This window comes from Macaca mulatta, chromosome 2, assembly GCF_049350105.2.
Source record: "Macaca mulatta isolate MMU2019108-1 chromosome 2, T2T-MMU8v2.0, whole genome shotgun sequence".
Classification (NCBI taxonomy): domain Eukaryota; kingdom Metazoa; phylum Chordata; class Mammalia; order Primates; family Cercopithecidae; genus Macaca; species Macaca mulatta.
Genome location: NC_133407.1, coordinates 113,321,014 through 113,333,857, shown reverse-complemented (window position 1 = coordinate 113,333,857; position 12,844 = coordinate 113,321,014). Strand labels below are relative to the sequence as shown.

The 12,844-nt window shown below is 48.4% G+C and overlaps 1 protein-coding gene across 6 annotated transcripts in view; it reads left to right on the top strand.

The window, feature by feature from the left end:
• Window positions 1-690: 690 nt before the first annotated feature.
• TRAIP (TRAF interacting protein) overlaps window positions 691-12,844 on the top strand; it is a 39,869-nt gene continuing 27,715 nt past the window's right edge. For 3 of the 6 annotated variants that reach the window (XR_013413928.1, XM_015130903.3, XM_001105706.5), the window contains exons 1-5: window positions 691-896; window positions 7,282-7,339; window positions 7,873-7,956; window positions 11,130-11,169; window positions 12,090-12,217. Coding sequence is in view for 5 of the 6 variants with exons in the window: in XM_015130903.3 (XP_014986389.3) it covers window positions 799-896; window positions 7,282-7,339; window positions 7,873-7,956; window positions 11,130-11,169; window positions 12,090-12,217 (408 nt within the window). In the remaining variant the exon portion in view is untranslated. Of the gene's footprint in view, window positions 897-5,839; window positions 5,969-7,281; window positions 7,340-7,872; window positions 7,957-10,740; window positions 10,756-11,129; window positions 11,170-12,000; window positions 12,218-12,844 lie in introns of those variants that run through there. The other 3 variants (XM_077992807.1, XM_077992808.1, XM_077992806.1) reach the window with 3 other exon arrangements.

Sequence of the window (12,844 nt, the reverse complement as noted above, 5' to 3'; positions counted from 1 at the left end):
CTGATGTGGGAATAATAAAAAGAATTTGTTAGTCTCTAGTCTTTGAAGCATCTGGGCCTCCAAAATTCCAACCCTACTACAGTCCCAAGCATAACCGATCCTCCTGAGAGTTAAGAGCTAAAGTCAGGGTACTGGCCCTAGTGTCTCCAAACTCAAGGATAGTCATGTCTTACTTGGATGAAGCCAAGGTTGGCCTGGGGTGACCTGAGGGACTAGGGCCTATGTGTCAATCTTTCCAGAATCGCCCGGAACTGATGACTGAGAGGGTAGAGTATTTTGGTCTATGGGAAATATAGACCACAGCGCATGGTCCAGCACTGTCCAGAGCCCAAGGGACCCATCTGGACCATTGTTCTATTCCCTTGCGGCTGCAGTTTTCTCTGCCTTGGCCCAGCCTGCCTCGCGCCAGCTCTGGCGTGGGACTACAATGCGCTGCCTTGCCCTGGAGAAGGGTCCAGCTGGCAGCCTCGCTGCTCCCCGCCTTGATATAACGCTGCGCTCTCAAGTGGCAGGTCGAGTCCTCCCAGAAGACGCCAGAGAGCGACCGCGTTCCGCCCAGGATTCTCTACGGCCTCGGGGCCACTAAGCCCCGCCCCTAGTTCCGCCCACCCGAGGATTTGTCCAATCCAGACGAAATATTTACGCTCCGCCCAAAGTTTTGTGTTGTCACTTCCGGCCTGCTCCAGGAAGTCGTGCTGCGGAGCCAAATTTGAAGGCAGTGGAGGCGCGGGGGCGCGTCTGCGAAGCCGGACCTGTAGCAGTTTCTTTGGCTGCCTGGGCCCCTTGAGTCCAGCCATCATGCCTATCCGTGCTCTGTGCACTATCTGCTCCGACTTCTTCGATCACTCCCGCGACGTGGCCGCCATCCACTGCGGCCACACCTTCCACTTGCAGTGGTGAGTGACTGCAGTGTTGGGGCCCGATGTTTGCCCGGGTACCGCTTCAGGGCCGCGAGGTGTCGGGCCTCCAGGCGGTCCTTCCCCGGAATCCAGACAAGTGATGAGAACCTTCCTCCTAAACGAGGCCCCACGGGAGCTTCCCAACTTGGGCAGAAGTGGGTCAGGACAGGCTTTCTGGCAGAGGTGATAGCTGAGCTAAGCCTGAGGGGGACTGAGATGGCTCAGTGAAGACAGATGCTTCCTTGATCACCTATACAAACAGATGTGATTTCACAACCGTTAGCCTGGGCAAGGGTGAGCTTTCACTACATCAACAAATCCTTTTATTTCTTCCAGATAGAAACCTGGTAGGTTTCTGGCAACCCAAGAGGGTAGGCTTACTTGATGGTTTGGAATTAGGACACCCCAGTGTATTCGCCATGTCAGCAAACCCGTTTAACATGGGGAAGGCAAGGAGATGCTCCCCCTATCCAGGGGTCCTGCTGACCGTGTAGGGCCATTCTGTTGAGTGTACAGCTAGTGGGGAAAGATTCCCCTAGCAGATGTGGACAGGCTGGTTTGGACCTCCTAGCAAAAGAGATAAGGCAGAGTTACCCCTGGGAATGGTGGGTGATAATAATCACAGGGGGCTTGTAGGGCTAAAGGCCCTAGGAAGCAGAGAGGCAGGCATGACCCTGATGGCTGCTGGCTTACTGGCAAAGCTTTGTTTAGACCTGTGTTGCTGACAGCCTGAGCCCCATGCTGAGGGAGCCACTGCTGTTTGGTTAGACTAGAAATTAAGCTCGCATCTAAGAGTACTGTACTTTATTTTCTATTTGCCTACTCTATTTTCTTCTATCCTTTTACTTTATTTGTTTATTTTTATTTATTTATTTATTTTTGAGATGGAGTCTCGCTCCTGTCACGCAGGCTGGAGTGCAGTGGTGCGATCTTGGCTCACTGCAACCGCCACCTCCTGGGTTCAAGTGATTCTCCTTCCTTAGCCTCCCGAGTAGCTGACATTACAGGCGTGCGCCACCACGCCCAACTAATTTTTGTATTTTTAGTAGAGACGGGGGTTTCTCCATGTTGGCCAGGCTGGTCTCAAACTCCTGACCTCAGGTGATCCACTCGCCTTGGCCTCCCAAAGTGCTAGGGCCTGTCCTTTTATTTTAAACTTTTCTGTGTACTTGTGTTTTACATGTATCCCTTGAAAACAGCATTTATTTCTTTTTTTATATATTAAAAATTACTTTAGCTTACCCCAAAGATCTTTATTTTATTTTATTTTGAGACAGGGTCTCACTCCGTTACCCAGGCTGCAGTGCAATGGTGCCATCTCAGCTCACTGCAGGCTTGACCTCCTGGGCTAAGGTGATTCTCCCACCTTAGCCTCCCAAGTAGCTGGGACTACAGGTGCCTGCCAGCATGCTCGACTAATTTTTTTTTTTTTTTGTATTTTTAGTAGAGATGGGGTCTTGCTATGTTGCCCAGGCTGGTCCCGAACCCCTGGACTCAAGCAATCCACCCACCTTGGCCTCCCAAAGTGCTAGGATTACAGGCGTGAGCCACTGCGCCCAGCCTGGGAAAACAGCATTTAGTTGGACTTTTTTTTTTTTTTTTTTTTTTTTTTTTTGAGAGGGAGTCTCACTCTGTCTCCCAGGCTGGAGTGCAGTGGCGCAATCTCCACTCACTGCAAGCTTCGCCTCCTGGGTTTACGCCATTCTCCTGCCTCAGCCTCCTGTGTGGCTGGGACTACAGGTGCCCGCCACCGCGCCCGGCTAATTTTTGTATTTTTAGTAGAGACGGGGTTTCACCGTGTTAGTCAGGATGGTCTCGATCTCCTGACCTCGTGATCCGCCCATCTCGGCCTCCCAAAGTGCTGGGGTTACAGGCGTGAGCCACCGCGCCCGGCCTAGTTGGACTTTTAAAAGTCCAGTCTGATAATCTTTGTATTTAACTGAACCATTTAGTCTACTTAAAATTGTTGCAATTACTGATTAAATGAAGAGTAAATCTATTGTCTTTAGTCGATTCTGTTTTGTCTTGCCTATTATATCTTATTCTCTCCTTTCTTGCCTTGGTGGGAATTGGTTAAATATTCTGTATTTCTCCATTTTCCCTCAGTTAGTTTGGACGTTATGTACCCCATTTCCATTTATAAGTGGTTATCCTAGAAATTAAGGTATGTATCCTTAACTTACCAATTTCAAGGTTAATCAACACCTTTCTCATTTTCCCAGGCAACTCAAAGAGCTTAGAATAGTAACACTCTCTTCCCACTTCTACATTATTGTTGAATGTTTTAATTGGTGTATGTGTGGTATTTTTTTTGTTGGTGTTGTTTTTGAGACAGAGTCCTTCTGTCTTGCCCAAGCTGGTCTGCAGTGGTGCAATCTCTGCTCAGCCTCCTGGACTCAAGCGATCCTCCTGCCTCAGCCTCACAAATAGCTGGGATTACAGGTGCATGTCACCATGCCCAGCTAATTTTGTTTTTTAGAGACAGGATTTTGCCATGCTGCCCAGGCTGGTTTGAAACTCCTGTACTCAAGCGATCCACCCTCCTTGGCCTGCCAAAGTGCTTGGGTTTACAGGCATGAGCCAACACGACCGGCCAATTGTATGTTTTTAAATAAAGTTTTTGTTTGTAATAATTTTTTTTTTTTTTGAAACAGGATGCTGCTGTGTTGCCCAGGCTGGAGTTTATAATTGTTTTTTCTTGCAGGATTGAACTTTTTGTTAATGTTCTTCTTTGTCCTTCTTTGTCTCTTGTAACTTTAATTCAAAGTCTCTCTTTTTTTAAAAAAATGTTTCGTTCTGTGGCCCAGATCGGAGTGCAGTGGCGCAATCTTGCAATCTCGGCTCACTGCAACCTCCGCCTCCCAGGTTCACATGATTCTTCTGCCTCAGCCTCCTGAGTAGCTGGGATTACAGGCGCACACCGCCATGCCCGGCTAATTTTTTTTTGTATTTTTAGTAGAGATGGGGTTTCACTATGTTGGCCAGACTGGTCTCAAACTCCTGACCTCATGATCCGCCCACCTCGGCCTCCCAAAGTGCTGGGATTACAGGTGTGAGCCACTGCACCCGGCCTATCTTGTCTAATTTAAAGTCCATTTTATCTGCTATTGGTATAGCCACTTCAGCTCTCGTTTGGTGACTGCATGGTATATCTTTTTTCACCTGGTTTATTTTATTTTATTTTATTTTATTTTACTTTACTTTACTTTATTTTTTTTTATTTATTTGTGAGACGGAGTCTTGCTCTGTCACCCAGGCTGGAGTGCAGTGGTGCCATCTTGGCTCACTGGAAGCTCCGCCTCCTGGGTTCATGCCATTCTCTTGCCTCAGCCTCCTGAGTAGCTGGGATTACAGGTGCCCACTACCATGCCCGGCTAATTTTTTGTATTTTTAGTAGAGATGGGGTTTCACTGTGGTAGTCAGGATGGTCTCTATCTCCTGACCTCGTGATGTGCCCGCCTCGGCCTCCCAAAGTGCTGGGATTACAGGTGTGAGCCACCATGCCCGGCCGTGTGAAGCAATTTCTTTAATAGGTGCTGGAAAATTATGAGCCATTATCTCTTCATACATTGCCTCTATTCCATTAACTTTTGTATCCTGTATTATTATTTGTTTTTGAGGCAGAGTCTCACTCTGTCGCCCAGGCTGGAGTGCAATGGCTCGATCTTGGCTCATTGCAACCTCCACCTCCTGGGTTCGAGCAATTGAAAAAATTAGCCGGGCATAGTGGCATGTGCCTGTGGTCCCAGCTACCTGGGATGCTGAGATGATCATCACCTGAGCCTGGGAGGTAGAGGCTGCTGTGAGCTGTGATTGCTCCACTGCATTCCAGCGTGGGTGACAGAGTGAGACCCTGTCTGAAAAGACGCCTCCCTTGGAAAAAAAAAAAAAAAAGAAAACAGGAAAACGCAGGCTATTGGCTGGGAGTGGTGGCTCAAGCCTGTAATCCTAGCACTTTGGGAGGCCAAGAAAAAAAAAAAAAAAAAAGATAGCTACTGTCTTGACTTTGAGAGCATAGATGAATTTTGCCTACTTTTTTTTTTTTTTTTTTTTGAGACGGGGTCTCACTCTGTCCCCCACGCTGGAGTGCAGTGGCGCGATCTTGACTCACTGCAACCTCCGCCTCCCAGGTTCAAGCAATTCTTCAGCCTCAGCCTCCCAAGTAGCTGGGATTACAGGCACGTGCTACCACACCCGGCTAATTTTTCTATTTTTAATAGAGATGGAGTTTCACCATATTGGTTAGGCTGGTCTCAAACTCCTGACCTCATGATCCACCCGCCTCGACCTCCCAAAGTTCTGGGATTACAGACGTGAGCCACTGGGCCTGGCCTGCCTACTTTTAAACTCTGTGTAAATAGAATCATACAGAATATAACTTTTTGTGTCTGGCTTCTCTTCCTAAGTTATGTTTTTGTGATTTATGCATGATATTGTTCTTAGTTGTAGACTCATTGATTGTTGCTGTGTAGTATCCCATTGTGCCTGGTTACCCTTGATTATACGTTGTACATGGTATTTGAAAACTTACAGGAATTTTAGCTGGGCGTGGTGGGTGCAAGCCTGTGGTCCCAGCTACTCGGGAGGCTGAGGTGGGAGGATCGCTTGAGCCTGGGAGGCGAAGGTTGCAGTAAGCCAAGATCACCCCGCTGTACTCCAGCCTGGGTGACAGATTGAGACCCCATCTGAAAAGAAAAGAAAAAAAAAGAAAAGAAAAGAAAAGAAAAGAGACGAGAAGAAAAGAGAAGAGAAAATGTATTTATAGGAATATTTGAGGCCAGGATGATGGTATCATTTTCCAGAGAGGACTTAGTTTCTCCCTGGTCCCTAGGAGTAGGGGAGTCTACTAGTAGAAGACTAATTAAAGTTTAAGGCTTGAGCTTTGCTAGACCACCTAGCTATGTTTTGCTTTTACCACTACTTACTTTTTTTTTTTTCTAGACGGAGTCTCGCTCTGTTGCCCAGGTTGAAGTGCAGTGGTACAATCTTGGCTTTGGCTCACTGCAAGCTCTGCCTCCCAGGTTTACACCGTTCTCCCGACTCAGCCTCCCGAGCAGCTGGGACTACAGGTGCCTGCCACCAGACCCCTCTAATTTTTTGTATTTTTAGTAGAGACGGGGTTTCACCGTGTTAGTCGGGATGGTCTCGATCTCCTGACCTCGTGATCCACCTGCCTCGGACTCCCAAAGTGCTGGGATGCTGGGATTACAGGCGTGAGCCACCACGCCCCGCCCCCTTTTTTTTTTTTTTTTTAATTGAAAAACTTTTTTTGACTGGGCACAGTGGCTCACGCCAGTAGTTCCAGCACTTTGGGAGGCTTAGGTGGGAGGAGCACTTAAGCTCAGAAGTTGAGACCAGCTTGGGCAGCATAGTGAAACCCTGTCTCTGTTCTATAAAAAACAAAAAAACAAACACAAATTTCAATTTAAAAAAATTTTATGGCTGGGTATGGTGGCTCATACCTGTAATCCAGCACTTTGGGAGGCTGAGGCAGGTGGATCAGTTGAGGTCAGGAGTTCAAGACCAGCCTGGCCAACATGGTGAAACCCCATCTCTACTAAAAACAAAAATTAGCTGGGCGTGGTGGCGCATGCCTGTAATCCCAGCTACTTGGGAGGCTGAGGTAGGAGAATTGCTTGAACCAAGGGGGTGGAGGTTGCAGTGAGCCAAGATGGCGCCACTGCACTCTAGCCTGGGTGACAGAGCAAGACTCCATCTCAAAAAAAAAAAGTTATGAGTACGTAGTAGGTATACATATTTCTGGGATTTATGAGATATTTTGATGCAGGGATACAGTGTGTAATAATCACTTCAGGGTAAATGGAGTAGCCATCACCTCAAGCATTTATCATTGTTTTATGTTACAAACATTCCTATTATATTCTTTTAGTTACTGTAAAATGTACAGTAGATTATTATTGACTGTAGTCACTCTGTTGTGCTATCAAATACTAGATTGTATTCATTATATCTAACTTTATTTTTGTACCCTTACTTTTATTTCTGGTTGATCCTCACCTTGAAAGTGTAGTCTTTGGAATTCCAGCTTAAAATGGGAGTGTTATCAGAGTCCCCATCCCTGAGGGCCCCTGAGCTTTGACTATATCTCTCCCAACCCCAGTCAAAGCCCAGAAGGTTGCCTGAAGGACTGCTTTTGGCCAAGCCAAAAGGGCCAAAAAAAAAAGGGCCAGCTGGCTGGAGTCGAGTACCCGTCAGGCCTTGAGGGAGGTTCTGTAACTGTCCGTGCTGCTGCCCTCTTATTTGGGCAGGCATTGGGTCAAGGAGGAGCAGAACAAACCCTTTCGTGGTGAGAATGTTTGCCTGGCTTATGTCCCCAGACAAACCAGGGCTCATCAATCTATTGTTCTGCTTTTCATTCCAGCCTAATTCAGTGGTTCGAGACAGCACCAAGTCGGACCTGCCCACAGTGCCGAATCCAGGTGAGAGTATTGGGGTGGGACCACATCAACTGAAGAGATCTCCTTAGCAGACAACAGGAATGTGAAAAGAGCTCTGAAACTGCAATATATCTGACCTTTTTGGACCCTTCTGGTTTAAGGCCAGTTGAGCCGCACTTGTGTCCTTGAGTTGGTTGGGGGGCCTGCTTACACCCACAGGTAGCTGGCAGATGGACTTGTTGCCTGGGCCAGTTTTCAGTTGGATAGATTTGGCTGGCCTCCTTCACTGTCTTTTCCTCAATGACTCAGCACCTAAAGTTAGGTATCTTTTGAGCACTTAACCATGTAGGTCTGTAGTAATATGACTTCAGTGACCACCAAACCAGCAGCCCCAGCTTGGGGTACCTGCAGGGGTAAAGAGGTCTTTTGACTCTAAAGGATGTACTTTGAAAAGTTAGGTCTGAGAACAGGCCTGACATGCATGTCAGACAGGTAGTCAGACCCATGTACAACACTCTCTTCCTTGCGCATGACCCAGCTACACAATCATACTCTTATCTTGTTCTCCCATCCAGGTTGGCAAAAGAACCATTATCAATAAGCTCTTCTTTGATCTTGCCCAGGAGGAGGAGAATGTCTTGGATGCAGAATTCTTAAAGGTAGCTAGAATTTATCTGATTCTACTGAACTCTAAGCCCTCTGGGAGTTCACTTTCTTTCTTTTTTTATTTTCTAAGAGACAGAGTGTTACTCTGTTGTCCACACTGGAGTGCAGTGGTGCAATCATAGCTCACTATAACCTCAAACTCCTGAGTTCAAGGGATCTCCCCACCTCAGCCTGCCTAGTAGCTAGGACTATAGGGGTGCACCACCATGTTCGGTTAATTTTTTTATTTTATGTATGTATGTATTTATTTATTTATTTATTTTATTATTATTTTTTTTTGAGACGGAGTCTCGCTATGTCACCCAGGGTGGAGTGCAGTGGCCGGATCTCAGCTCACTGCAAGCTCCGCCTCCCGGGTTTTTACGCCATTCTCCTGCCTCAGCCTCCCGAGTAGCCGGGACTACAGGCGCCCACCACCTCGCCCGGCTAGTTTTTTGTATTTTTTAGTAGAGACAGGGTTTCACCATGTTAGCCAGGATGGTCTCGAACTCCTGACCTCGTGATCCGCCCGTCTCGGCCTCCCAAAGTGCTGGGATTACAGGCTTGAGCCACCGCGCCCGGCCTATTTATTTATTTTTGAGATGAAGTCTCACTCTGTCACCCAGGCTGGAGTGTAGTGGCGTGATCTTGGCTCACTGCAACCTTTGCCTCCTGGGTTAAAGCAATACTCCTGCTTCAGCCTCCTGAGTTGCTGGGACTACAGGCACGTGCCACCATACCCAGCTAGTTTTGTGTTTTTAGTATAGACGGGGTTTTACCTTGTTGACCAGGCTGGTCTCGAACTCCTGACCTCAAGTGATCCAGCCGCCTTGGCCTCCCAAAGTGCTGAGATTACAGGCGTGAGCCACTGTGTCCGGCCCTAATTTTTTAAAAAATTTTTTGTAGAGATAGGGCCTTGCTATGTTACCTAGGCTGGTCTTGAACTCTTGGGCTGGAGCAATCCTCCCACCTTGGCCTCCCAAAGTGCTGAGATTATAGGCATAAGCCACTGTGCCTGGCCTGAGAGTTCACTTTCTATTTCCACATAAGTGGAGGGTTCCTAGAGCATGGAGATGAAGTTATAGAGGTGAGACTTGGTACAGTTTTCAAGGTGGGGACACAAAAAGCAGTGGACAAGTGATGAGACACAGTCATCAGAGAAATACACTGTGAGGGAAGAGGGGAGCTGCTTGACTGTAAACCCTCCCCTTGTGATTTCAGGTCAATTCCAACCTTAATTCTCTCCTGCGGTCTTGTTTCCTCATCTTTTAAAGAACCTACAGCCATCCTGTATAGCCCACTTTGCTGGTTGGATAGTTAGTGACAGATTAGAAAACTCTTCTACTCCCCAGTCACAGGAGATTTTTGGACTCAGTGTTCCCTAGCCTGCCTGTGCCTCAAAAGTGCCTGGGGAGGCTGGGCGTGATGGCTCGTGCCTGTAATCCCAACACTTTGGGAGGCCAAAGTGGGCAGATCACTTGAGCCCAGGAGTTCAAGACCAGTCTGGGCAACATGGGACCCCATCTCTATTAAATAAAAAAAGTTAAAAGAAAAAAAATTACCTAGGGAGCTTGGTGTAAAGTCGGATGCCTGGGCCTTCCCCAGACCAGAGCTCTTGGAATCAAGATTTGCAGCTCAGGTGGGAATGGAGGCAAAAGTGGGTAGTTTCCCTCCTGTAAATCTACTGCTTCTCCTCCTAACCTAAAATTTAGCTTTTTTTGTGTGCAAGCAGGCTGCATTGGCAGAGAACTCTTGAGGAAGTTGGATTGGGATTCACAAATGATCCCTGGACTCTGAGGGTTAATTTACTGGGTATCTGTCAGATCAGAGTTCATTTGGCTCTGGCCCCAGGATGTCATGATGTCCTTGGAACCTCGCTGCTTCAGGAACATGGAGCTTTTGTGCTTAGAGCAAGCATGTTCATCGTCATGGTAACTGCTCCCAGTTTTAAGTAGTGTCTTCCCTGTGATGAAAGCAACAAAGGCAGTTTCATTTATTTCCAGCTTTCAAAGCCAGATTTGTGAGACAGGTAGCACCATCTTGGGTAGTTTGGAGCAAGGGCTTGGAAGCCCCTGCTGGAGTGTGGAAGAAGCCAGAGGACTATGGGTAGTGGTGCAGCAGCCATGGCCTAGTATCTGTTCTCAGGCAGCCCCTGCGTGCTCTTCCTTACCCACCACTTCCACTCCCAGCTGTTCAGCCTATACTAACCAGCCCAGCCACCAGAAGCTCCTGCCCCCAGAGTCCTCGGTGGAGAGTTTGACAGCAGGGTCTTGTTTACCCACTGGGCCTGGGCCATACTGGTGGTCACATGTGAAATTCTGAGTCTTCTGTTGACCTTAGATGAGTGATCTAGAGTAAGATTTGCCTGGATTCCATCTAGCTACCACCATGGACCCTTGGTCAAGCATTTCAGTTTTGTAAAAATCCTTGGCTTTCTTTGTTATGGAGCAGGCATCTCTCTTGCTCATGGGGATGTTGAGTTCTCTGGCATCCTGAATAGGAACTGGGTTCAATTCTGCCACAGCTTCTCAGTGATTCTGTGGCATGGCTGTGGAACATTTGCAAGGGCTTTGAGAGGCTCACTTGATCCTCACGACAGTCTAGTTAGAGACTAGACACATGGGAGGTTTCATCCAGGAGTACAAAGCTATTCTGGCATACCTACCTCCATTTGATCCTAGGTCTGGAAGGACTGTGGTACACAGAGCCAGTTCAGAGCTTGGAGGAAAGTAGACTATGAATCAGGAAGACCCAGCGTGGGAGAGGAGGAGTAATGGCCCAGGGTCCTTGGCCATTCCTATTGTGTGTCCCTGGTGAGGCAGCTGATACCCAGAGGGAATGAGACCAACAGAGCAATGAGGCCAAGGAAGCGATAGAAGCTTCTGCTATGGAGACTGATCACAGGGGCCCAACTTTACTTCCCTTCCACTATTCTACCTCTTTACCTGTCCTGGGGCCTTGTCCCTGAGATTATTCCTCCATTTTACCTACTTTTCAAAAGGGCACATAGAGCTAAAGCAGTGCTTATCTTTCCATTGTTAGCTTAGCTTGGCCTTGAGGCACTGCAGGATTCATGCCCTAGAAGGCCTCATTGTTCAATCCTGGGGCTCCCCACAACCTTATGGGAGACAACGTGGAGGTCGGCTATGATGCTTTCCTGCTGCTTATTGTGGGTATTGCCTTTCAGAATGAACTGGACAATATCAGAGCCCAACTTTCCCAGAAAGGTGAGTTAGCAAGAGACAGGGGGTACTGGGAAGCCCCTGACTTGGATGCTGCAGGAAGGGGGCCCTAGGAGGAATGTTTCAAACTGTTTGGGAGAGCCAGGGCCTTTCCCTGCTTTGTATGTCCAAGAGTCCTGCTAGCTCTTGTGGCTGGCAGAAAAAGAGAGGGAAGGGAGGTGACTGAAGCTGTTCACCTAGACCAGGTGAGCCTCTTGTCTCTGAGTGCAGCTTCTTGCCCAGGAACCAAGATGGGAGGGGGCTACCTGATGGGACAGAATATCTTTGGGAGAGGACTCAGCAGCTGAGTTTGACTGGAACCTGCTTGAGTCCTGGGATGATGAACTAACTGGACCCATGAGGGGTGGGGAGTGGGCAGTAAAATATTTTCCTGGCCGGGCGCGGTGGCTCACGCCTGTAATCCCAGCACTTTGGGAGGCCGAGGCGGGCGGATCACGAGGTCAGGAGATCGAGACCATCCTGGCTAACACAGTGAAACCCCGTCTCTACTAAAAAATACAAAAAAAAAACTAGCCGGGTGAGGTGGCGGGTGCCTGTAGTCCCGGCTACTCTGGAGGCTGAGGCAGGAGAATGGCGTGAACCTGGGAGGCGGAGCTTGCAGTGAGCCGAGATCGCGCCACTGCACTCCAGCCTGGGCCACAGAGCGAGACTCCGTCTCAGAAAAAAAAAAAAAATTTCCTAAGTAGTTCAAGCAGCAGAAAGTGGGCTTTTACCTGAATGAAGGCTGTGGCTCAGCTTCTGTGGTTTGGCACATCCCAGAGAAGGAAGCGGGCCACCCAGCTTTCAGCTCTGAGTCTTGTTTCTCACCTGCCTAAGGGATCAGGCACTGAAGCCAAGGGCCCAAGTTCTTATGCTGATGGATGGACAGGCCTTTCCCTTTCCCCCACCCACTATCCCTGCTCCAGAGAAGGAGAAACGAGACAGCCAGGTCATCATCGACAATCTGCGGGACACGCTGGAAGAACGCAATGCTACTGTGGTATCTCTGCAGCAGGCCTTGGGCAAGGCCGAGATGCTGTGCTCTACACTGAAAGTAGGTCCTCAGGTTTTATGGGTACAGAATTAGTGGGGAGGTATTGCCCCAGAACTGGACTCCCCATTCTGGGCTTATCTTCTGGTTCTGCTTCAGTCAATACCTTGGTTTGGGGAGTTGTAAAATAGAGGCAAATCACTTCTTCCCCTTGCCCTCCCATACTGTACCCATCCATCCCATTAGAAAAGGACCATGTTGGCTATACTTGGGGTTTTGTGCTAGGTAATTTGAAGAGGCAAGGCCTTCCCAGTACCTCACAGAAGGGATGCTCAACTAAGAGCTCATGGGCCATGTTTCCAAAAGTGGTTCATACTCTACTGATGAGGCCAGCCTGAAGAACCTTCCATTAGCACTCCAGTCCTTGGCTGGGCTGCTCTCCTGAGCCAGATCAAACAGCACCCTAGGGAGGAGCAAGGGCCTTTGAAGTCAGCTGTGCTGAGCTGACCAGCCAGATCAAAGTCTGCAGAGTGAACAGTCTTAGACCTAGATGAATTTTGCATCAGCCTGGGTTGGTGAGCCTCTTGCTCTCCAAGGGGCATGAGAGGTGATTGATCTGAACCCATGATTGATATTCTGGCCTTGTAGGCAGGAGCAGTCCTTGCTGGATGCCATTTGAAAGGGAAAGGG